This window comes from Hypanus sabinus, chromosome 5 (assembly GCF_030144855.1).
Source record: "Hypanus sabinus isolate sHypSab1 chromosome 5, sHypSab1.hap1, whole genome shotgun sequence".
In the NCBI taxonomy this organism is placed as follows: Eukaryota; Metazoa; Chordata; class Chondrichthyes; order Myliobatiformes; family Dasyatidae; genus Hypanus; species Hypanus sabinus.
In genome coordinates this window covers 179,792,210-179,802,744 of record NC_082710.1, presented here as the reverse complement: position 1 = coordinate 179,802,744, position 10,535 = coordinate 179,792,210, and the positions used below count along the sequence as shown (strand labels likewise).

At 46.3% G+C, this 10,535-nt stretch overlaps 1 protein-coding gene across 1 annotated transcript in view; it reads right to left on the bottom strand.

The window, feature by feature from the left end:
- Positions 1-8,490: 8,490 nt before the first annotated feature.
- LOC132394847 (uncharacterized) overlaps positions 8,491-10,535 on the bottom strand; it is a 57,496-nt gene continuing 55,451 nt past the window's right edge. Inside the window, exon 12 of the mRNA XM_059971254.1 lies at positions 8,491-9,227. Within this exon, the coding sequence (XP_059827237.1) occupies positions 8,695-9,227 (533 nt within the window). The 3' untranslated portion in view covers positions 8,491-8,694. The remainder of the gene's footprint in view (positions 9,228-10,535) is intronic.

Sequence of the window (10,535 nt, the reverse complement as noted above, 5' to 3'; positions counted from 1 at the left end):
CAACACCATGAAATATGTTCAAAGAAAACAAACAACCAAAGTGCGAAACAAACAAATTGTAGAAACAGCAAAAAATGATCAAATAACACACAGAATATTAAGCATCAAACTGCAGAGTCCTTCAAATGGTCTAGGAATGTTTGGTGTAATTCCTTGCCGTTCAATTTAGCACACTGCCATCATTGACTGCAGGCCACAGAGACAGTCCACATCAAAATGCCCTGGATTAAATTGCTCAAAATATCAATTTTTAAAAAAGGAGGAACTAAAAACCAGAAACACATGGAACATGAATGCTAGAGTCCTCTATAAATGAGACCAATCAACAAGCTACATCAATCAAACAATACCTAAGACACATGATTCTGCAGCTTCATAAAACATAGAAACTTACAGCACATTACAGGCCCTATGGCCCAAAATGCTGTGTTGACCTTTTAACCTACTTGAGAGAATGCCAAGAATTACTCTCGAATTTCCCTGGCGCATAGCCCTCTATTTTTCTGAGCTCCATGTACCTGTCTAAGAGGCCCTTAAAAGACCCTATTCTATCCACCTCCACCACCGCCACCAGCAGTGTATTCCACACACCCACCACTCTCATGTGAAAAAACTTACCCCTAACATTCTCTCAGTACCCACTTACAAGCACCTTAAAACTATGTCCCCTTTTCAGCCCTGGGGAAAAGCCTCTGGCTATCCACATGATCAATATCCCTCATCAGCTAGCAAGAGGGAGAGGGAGACCAGTCAAGTGCAGGCAGACAGCGCTGAACACCCACTGGCCTTCCGCTCTTGTCCTTGACAATTTCAATCTTGCTTGATAGTTTTATCAGCGACATCAGCAAATAACTCATGCTCTGTCATTAGGCCACAGACTCCGTTCTCAACCTTGCCTTCAACACTTGGATTCGGGGCATTAATAACAGTGAAAAAGAGAAAGAAAAAATGTAAAAGGCTTAGCTCTATTCGTCAACTGTACATAACAGATGGAAACATTCAATGAAAGGTGTTGTTTTGTATCAATGACCAACACAGTCTGTCTGAGGATTGTGCTGGGATCAGCCTGCATGTGTTGCCACACTCTGACACCAAAATAGCATGTCCAAACAGAACATTGATTTCTCTAATGGCCCACTCTCCTTTCCAATCAGATTCCTTCTTCTTAATCCCCCGTCAGAAGGAAATTAGACTGCACACCCATTGCATTTTGAATAAGATGCTGGAAGAAACAAAACAAGACTGAAAATACTTGAAATCTGCAGCAGAATTGGCAAAGTTTGAATCAATTCCTGGACATCAACGTGGAACGCAAACTCTATTCATCTCTCCACAGATCCTGACTGACCTGTTGTGATTCTCATGCATCCAAAAGTGGGTCCAAAACTGAATGTGCGGTTATGGAATAGGCAGTTAGAGTGAGCACCCCCTCAAAAACAAGAATACCGTTTTTGATACTCTTGTGGCGGATGACCTCCTGGGAGAATGCCACAGCGACCGGGTTACAGGCACTGAGCATGGGTCTGTGGTGCAGAAGGGAAAGAGAGAGAAGAAGGGTGCGGAAGTGATAGGGGACTCGATAGTGAGGGGAACAGGCAGGAGATCCTGTGGACGTGAACAGGACACCCAGATGGTAGGTTGCCTTCAGGACCCAGGGTCAGGGATATCACATATCGTGTCAACATTTTGGAGAGAGTCCTGAAAAGAAAATTTAGGGAGCTGGGTAGAAAGCTGAGAAACAAGACTGCCCAGGTAGTAATTTCTGGATTGCTGTCTGTGCCACGTGCCAGTGAGGGTAGAAACAGGGTGATCTGGCAGGTAAATGTGTGGCTGAGAAGCTGGTGCAGGGGGCAGACTTCAGGTTCTTGGATCATTGGGATCTCTTCTGGGGGAGGTATGACCTGATCAGAAGTGATGGGTTGCACCTGAACCCGAGGGGGACCAATATTCCTGTGGGCAGGTTTGTTAGAGCTGTTGGGGAGGGTTTAAGCTAATTTTGTAGGGGGGTGGGAACTGGAGTGAAGGGACTCAGGATAGCACGGATGGTAAAAATGGTAATGATAGCCTGCAGTCAGACTGTCAGGAAGGGCAGGCAGGTGATGGAAGTCAGTTGCAGCCAACAGGCTGAGTATCAAATCATTAGGGATGCAGAATCAGAAAGGACAGCAAATATGATAAGCAAGGTGTTGTATCTAAATGCGCGTAGCACAAGAAATAAGGTGGATGATCTTGTTGCATATTACAGATTGCCAGGTATGATGTTGTGGCCGTCACTGAATCATGGGTGAAGGATGGTTGTAGTTGGGATCTGAATGTCCAAGGTTATACATTATATCGGAGGGATAGGAAGGTAGGCAGAGGGGGTGGTGTGGCTCCACTGGTAAAGAATGGCATCAAATCAGTAGAACGATGTGACATTGGATCAGAAGATGTTGAATCCTTGTGGGTGGAGTTAAGAAACAACAAGCTGTCCTAGCCAGTAAAGTTGAAAACGCTATCACATGTTGAGCGGAGGCAGACACTTTGCTTGCTTCCTCTGGAATAATCCCAAAAATTGCTGTAAGTGAATTGGGTTGAACATCCACATCTATAACTTTAGATAATATTCCAAACACATCCCTTCAAAAATGGTTTAAGCTTACACATGACCAAAATATATGAGTTAGAGTAGCCACTTCTGCATTACATCTGTCACAAATAGGGATAATATTAGTAAAAATATATGCCAATTTATCTTTGGACATATGGGCCAAAGATATGTTACTAACTTAAATTGAATTAAGGTATGGCGTGTGCAGATAGATGAATTATTGACTAGTATCTTGCTGTACTGGAAAGAATCTAATCCACCTACTGGCAGTGATCACAGTATGATTGAGCTCCAGTATGAAAATTGATAGGGATAAAGTAAAGTCAGATGTAGCAGTATTTCAGTGGAGTAAGGCAAATTACAGTGGTATGACAGAGGAGTTGGCCAAAGTAAATTGGAAAGAGCTGCTGGCAGGGATGTCAGCAGAGCAGCAATGGTGTGTGTTTCTAGGAAAAATTAAGAAGGTGCAGGGCATGTATATTCCAAAAAAGAAGAAATACTCAAATAGAAACATAGAAAACCTACAGCACAAAGTTGCGCCGAACATGTCCCAACCCTAGAAATGACTAGGCTTACCTATAGCCTGTTTTACTAAGCTCCATGTATCTATCTAAAAGCCTCTTAAAGACCCTATCGTATCCGCCTCCACCACCTTTGCCGGCAGCCCATTCCACGCACTCACCACTCTCTGTGTAAAAAACCTACCCCTGACATCTCCTCTGTACCTACTCCCCAGCAACTTAAACCTGTGTCCTCTTGTGGCAACCATTTCAGCCCTGGGAAAAAGCCTCTGACTATCCACACGATCAATGCCCCTCAACAACTTATACACCTCTATCAGGTCACCTCTCATCCTCTGTCACTCCAAGGAGAAAAGGCCGAGTTCACTCAACCTGTTTTCATAAGGCATGCTCCCCAATCCAGGCAACATTCTTGTAAATTTCCTCTGCACATGTTCTGTGGCTTCCACATCCTTCCTGTAGTGAGGCGACCAGAACTGAGCACAGTACTCCAAGTGGGGTCTGACCAGGGTCCTATATAGCTGCAACATTACCTCTAGGCTTCTAAATTCAATTCCAAGATTGATGAAGGCCAATACACTGTACGCCTTCTTAACAACAGAGTCAACCTGTGCAGCTGCTTTGAGTGTCCTATGGACTCGGACCCCAAGATCCCTTTGATCCTCTACGCAGCCAAAAGTCTTACCATTAATAATATATTCTGCCAAAATGAACCACTTCACACTTATCTGGGTTGAACTCCATCTGCCACTTCTCAGCCCAGTTTTGCATTCAATTGATGTCCTGCTGTAACGTCTGACAGCCCTCCACACTATCCACAACACCTCCAACCTTAGTGTCATCAGCAAACTTACGAACCCATCCCTCCACTTCCTCATCCCGGTCATTTTCAAAAATCCGGAAGAGTAAGGGTCCCAGAACAGATTCCTGAAGCACACCACTGGTCACCAACCTCCATGCAGAACATGACCCATCTAGAAACACTCTTTGCCTTCTTTCGGCAAGCCAGTTCTCGATTCACAAAGCAATGTCCCCTTGGATCCCATGCCTCCTTACTTTCTCAATAAGCCTTGCATGGGGTACCTTATCAAATGCCTTGTCAAATGCCATATACACTACATCTACGGCTCTTCCCTCATCAATATGTTTAGTCACATCCTCAAAAAATTCAATCAGGCTCGTAAGGCATGACCTGCTTTTGACAAAGCCATGCTGACTATTCCTAATCACATTATACCTCTCCAAATGTTCATAAATCCTGCCTCTCAGGATCTTCCCATCAACTTACCAACCACTGAGGTAAGAGTCGCTGGTCTATAATTTCCTGGTCTATCTCTACTCCCTTTCTTGAATAAAGGAACAACATCTGCAACCCTCCAATCCTCTGGAACCTGTCCCGTCCCTATTGATGATGCAAAGATCATCGCCAAAGGCTCACCAATCTCCTCCCTCACCTCCCAAAATAGCCTGGATTACATCTCATCCAGGCCTTCTCATGGTCCCTTCTGGCTCCCCTAATTTCCTTCTTCAGCTCCTTCCTAGTAGCCTTATAATCTTCTAGATCTCTAACATTACCTAGCTCTCTGAAACTTTTGTAAGCTTTTCTTTTCCTCTTGACCAGATTTATTACGGCCTTTGTACACCACGGTTCCTGCGCCCTACCATAACTTCCTGATCTCATTGGAATGTACCTGAAATAAAAATACAAATATTCCCTGAACATTTGCCACATTTCTTCTGTGCTTTTCCTTGAGAACATCTGTTTCCAATTTAAGATTCCAATTTTCCGCCTGATAGCCTCATAATTCCTCTTAATCCAATTAAATGCTTTTCTAACTTGTCTGTTCCTATCTCTCTCCAATGCTATGGTAAAGGAGAGAGAATTATGGTCACTATCCCACTGAGAGATCTGACACCTGACCAGATTCATTTCCCAATACCAAATCAAGTACTGCCTCTCCATTTGTAGGCTTATCTACATATTGTGTCAGGAAACCTTACTGAACACACCTAACAAACTCCACCCCATCTAAACCCCTTGCTCTAGGGAGATGCCAATCTATATTTGGGAAATTAAAATCTCCCATCATGACAACTCTGTTATTATTACACCTTTCCAGGATCTGTTTCCCTATCTGCTCCTCGATATCCCTAATACTATGGGCGGCCTATAAAAACAGCCAGTAAAGTTATTGACCCTTTCCTGTTCCTAACCTCTTCCCACAGAGACTTTGTAGACAATATCTCCTTGACATCCACCTTTCCTGCAGCCATGACACTATCGCTGATCAACAGTGCCACACCCCACCTCTTTTACCTCCCTCCCTGTCCTTTCTGAAACATCTAAAACCCAGCACTTGAAGTAACCATTCCTGTTGCTGAGCCATCCAAGTCTCTGTAATGGCCACCACATCATATCTCCAAGTACTGATCCACGCTCTAAGCTCATCCGCTTTGTTCACAACACTCCTTGCGTTAAAATAGACACATCTTAAGCCTTCAGTCTAAGCGCTTCCCTTCTCTAACACCTGCCTATCCTCCCTCACACGCTGTCTCCTATCTTTCTCTATTTGAGAGCCAGATGCCTCTTCCCCAGACTCCTCAGTTTGGCACCTGAGAACATTTCTATCACATACAAACCTTGGATTTCTGTCCACACAAGAAGTCCTCATATGACCTTTATCCTCCTCACCATCTGCTCTAACACTCTGGTTCCCCTCCACTCAAATGGTAAAATAGTACATCCATGGCCGACAAGGGAAGTCAAAGCTATTGTAAAAGCAAAAGAAAGGGCACACAAGAAAGCAAAAATTAGTGGGAATGTAGAGAATTGGGAAGTTTCCAAAGCCTACAAAGTGCAACTGAAAAAATCATTGGAAGGAAAACGATTGAATATGAAAGCAAGCTAGCAAATAATGTCAAAGTAGATAGGAAAAGTTTTTTCAAGTTTGTTGAAAATAAAAGAAAAAAATAAGAGTGGATATAGGACCGCTAGAAAGTGAGGCAGGAAAAATAATGATGGGGGTCAAGGAGCTGGCTGATAAATGAAATGAGAGAGAAGGTGAAAGTTGAAGAGACCTAAAGGTACATGAGTCACCCAGACCAGAGGAACTGCACCCTAGGATTCTGAAAGAGGTAGGTTAGAGATTGTGGTGGCGTTAGAAATGATCTTTCAAAAATCATTAGACTCTGGCATGGTGCCGGAGGACTGGAAAATTGCAAATGTCACTCCACTCTTAAAGAAAGGAGGAAGGTAGTAGAAGGGAAATTATAGACCGGTTAGCCTGACCTCAGTGGTAGGGTAGATGTTACAGCCAATTGTTAAGGATGAGGTGATGGAATACTTAGTGACACAGGTCAAGATAGGACAAAGTCAGCATGGTTTCCTTCAGGGAAAATCCTGCCTGACAAACCTGTTGGAATTCTTTGAGGAGATTACAAGTAGGATAGATAAAGGGATGCAGTGGATGTTGGACTTTCAGAAGGCCTTTGACAAGGTGCTACACAAGAAGCTGCTTACCAAATTACAGCCCATGGTATTAAAGGAAAGTTACTAACATGGTTAGAGCATTGGCTGATTAGTAGGGGGCAGCAAGTGGGAATAAAAGGATCCTTTTCTGGTTGGCTGCCAGTGACTAGTGGTGTTCTGCGGGGGTCGGTGTTGAGACCACTTCTTTTATGCTGTATATAAACGATTTAGATGATGGAATAGATGGCTTTGTTGCCAAGTTTGCAGATGAAATGAAGACTGGTGAAGGGGCAGGTAGCGTTGAGGAAACAGGTAGGATGCAGAAGGACCTAGACAGATTAGGAGAATGGGCATGAAAGTGGCAAATGAAACACAATGTTGGAAAATGCATGCTCATGCATTTTGGTAGTAGAAATAAATGAGTTGTAAATGGGAAAAAAATCATAAAATCTGAGATGCAAAGGGACTTGGAAGTCCTTGTGGAGAACACCCTGAAGGTTACCTTGCAGGTTGAGTCAGTGGTGAGGAAGGCAAATGCCACGTTAGCATTCATTTCAAGAGGTCTAGTATACAAGAGCAGGGATGTGATGCTGAGGCTTTATAAGGCACTGGTGAGGGTTCACCTTGAATACTGTGAACAGTTTTGGGCCCCTCATCATAGAAAAGATGCGGTGGTATTGGAGGGGTCCAGAGGAGGAGAGGAGGTTCACAAGGATGATTCCAGGAATGAAAGGGTTATCATACGAGGAACGTTTGATGGCTCTGGGTCTGTACTCATTGGAATTCAAAAGGATGGGTGGGGGGGGGTGATTTCATTGAAACATTTTGAATGTTGAAAGGCCTAGACAGAGTAGATGTGGAAAGGATGCCCCCATGGTGGGGGAATCTAGGATAAGAGGGCACAGTCTCAGGATAGAAGGGCGCCTTTTCAAAACAGAAATGTTAAGAAATCTCTTTAGCTACAGGGTGGTGAATTTGTGAAATTTGTTGCCACATGCAGCTATGGAGGCCAGGTCATTGGGTTTATTTATGGCAGAGATTGATAGGTTCTTGATTGGGCACAGCATCAAAGATTACGGGGAGAAGGCTGGGAACTGGGGTTCCGGAGACAAAAGAAAAGGGACACCATGATTGAGTGGGGGAGCAGACTCGATGGGCCAGATGGCCTAAATCTGCTCCTATGTCATGGTCTATCTGATTCAAAGCCGAGATCCTGGTTCTATCTGTCTCATAACAGCTTCCCGTGTTCTGCCTGGGCAGCCTGCAACCTGGTGGCATCAACATTGAATTCTCAAACTTCCGGTGGTCGCTCCCTCTCCGTCACTTTTCCTGTTTAATCATCTCTCTCCTCCTGATCCAACAGCCCCATCACCCTATCTCTTTCCCCTCCTTCCCCAACCTCTCCATCTGCCCATCACCCACACACTCCTCCGCCTCCGTCTCCATCTGCCCATCACCCACACTCCTCCCCCACCCTCTCCATCTGACCATCCCCCACACACTTCTCCCCACCCTCTCCATCTGCCCATCACCCACACACTCCTCCCCACCCTCTCCATCTGCCCATCACTCACACACTCCTCCCCACCCTCTCCATCTGCCCATCACACACACACCCACCCTCTCTATCTGCCCATCATCCTCACTCTCCTCTCCATCTCCCTCCCTTTATTCCAGGCTCCAATTTCCCCTCCTGTCAGATTCCAAAATCTTCAGCCCGTTGTCACTGACACCTCTCACCTCCCAGTATCTGACACATTTCTGCCCCTCCCTCATCTACCTGTCACCCCCCCCCCCACCTGGATCGAGCCATCACCTGCCCATTTCCCTCCATAGATGTTAACTGACACGCTGGGAGACACCGGTGCTTTGCATGTTACCACCACTTGTCTCAGTTGCTCTGTACTTGTGCGGTGGACTTTAGGACCCGGGGGAACTCAGGACCCGCCGCCCGCGGCTGCTGCTGAATCCGCAGTGTTTCTGTTCTGTTGACGGATGCGGTGAACGAGTTAAAATTAATGGTTCGATAATTTCCACATCATGTTTATTTCACTTTCCGCACATTTATATTTACACTGACTGACTCCTGACTCCGGTCCCGGGACCCGACCCATTTACAGACCCGGAGCAGAACCGGAGCAGATTCTCAGCCACTGGTTTTTATCCCAAGTCCAGAACAAAGGATAAAGTTTCTCCGTGAATTTATTCCCAGTGAAGGTGTGGAGATGGGACTTGGTCTCCGCGTTGTAAAATGAAACTGTCCCGGACTCGTAACTGAGATCAACTCCCACCCTCCCGGGGATGGGATCGGCAGGGAGACGGGACACAGGGGAGGTGAGAACCCACATCTCATCATTCATCCGCCAGATGATCCAGAATCCGATCTCAGGACTCACTGTGAACTCTCCCTTCCTCTTCACAGACTCTGCAGCGACTCCCAGACTCCAGCGCCGATTCCCCGTCACCTCCACCTCCCAGTAATGTCTCCCTGATGTGAATCCCTCCGATCCCAGCACACAAAGCCAGTGTGTGAACCTCTTCCCGGTGTCAGGGAGATCCCTCCGGGTCTCGATGTATCTCACACTCTTCCGATCCTCAGACACCTCGAGCCGCGGATGCGCCGTTTCCACATCCAGGGTGACAGAGACTGGGGGGAGAGACAGAGAATTAGAGAGTCCCCGGGGATCGGGGGGAGACTAAGGCAGAGTGCCCCCAGGACCAGGGGATAGGATGCTGGGCTTCAAGCACAGACAGGTGGCTAACAGAAGCCTTTCCTGATGTTTGCCCTACCACAGAGGATGGACAACCAGCATATTCCTGAGAACTTATTTGACATGGGGAGCGGATTTTTCCCGATCAACACACACAGAATTCTGGAGGAGCTCAGTGGGTCAAGCAGCATATGTTAAGTGAGGTATACAGTTGCTGTTTCAAGGTATTTCCTCAAAAATGGAAAGAAAAGCGGTGGATAACAGTAGATAGATGTGAGGAATGGATGGAGCAACAGCTGATGAGGATGAGGTGAATGAACATTTGAAATGGAGGTGAGGCCCAATTCATTCGTGCTGACCAACTTATTCTATTGGTCTAGTTCCATTTGCCTGTATCTGCCATTACTCCTTCAAACCTTTCCTACCCACGTACCTGTCGAAGCAACAAATACAAAATGCTGAAGGAACCCAGCAGTCCAGGCAGCATCCATGGAAAAAAGTAAAGTCAACGTTTTGGGCTGAAACACTTTGGCAGGACTGGAGAGAAAATGCTGAGGAGTAGATTTAAAAGGTGGAGCTGGCGAGGGAGAGAAGCACCAGGTACAGGAGATGTTGTGGTCAAAGGAGCACGCACAACACGCTGGAGAAACTCAGCAGGTCAGGCAGCATCCATGGAAACGAGCAGTCAACATTTTGGGCTGAGACCCTTTATCAGGACTGAAGAGGGAGGGGGCAGGGCCCCATAAAGAAGGTGGGGGGGAGGGTGGGAAGGAGAAGGCTGGTAGGTGCCAGGTGAAAAGCCAGTAAGGGGAAAGATCGAGGGGGGGCAGGGGAAGCAGGGAGGGGATAGGCCAGAGGGGTGAAGAAGGAATGTAAGGGGAAAGCACTGCGGGTAGTAGAAGAAGACAGAATCAGGAGAGAGGTGATAGGCAGCTGGAGAATTCAATGTTCATACCAAGGGGCTGGAGACTACCTAGACGGTATATGAGATGTTGCTTCTCCACCCTAAGTTTGGCCTCATCATGGCAGTAGAGGAGGCCATGTATAGACATATCCGAATGGGAATGTGAAGCAGAGTTGAAGTGGGTGGCAACCGGGAGATCCTGTCTGTTGTGGCGGACGGAGCGGAGGTGCTCGACGAAGCGATCCCCCAATCTGTGTCGGGTCTCACCGATGTAGAGGAGGCCGCACCAGGTGCACCGGATGCAATAGATTGCCCCAACAGACTCACAGGTGAAGTATTG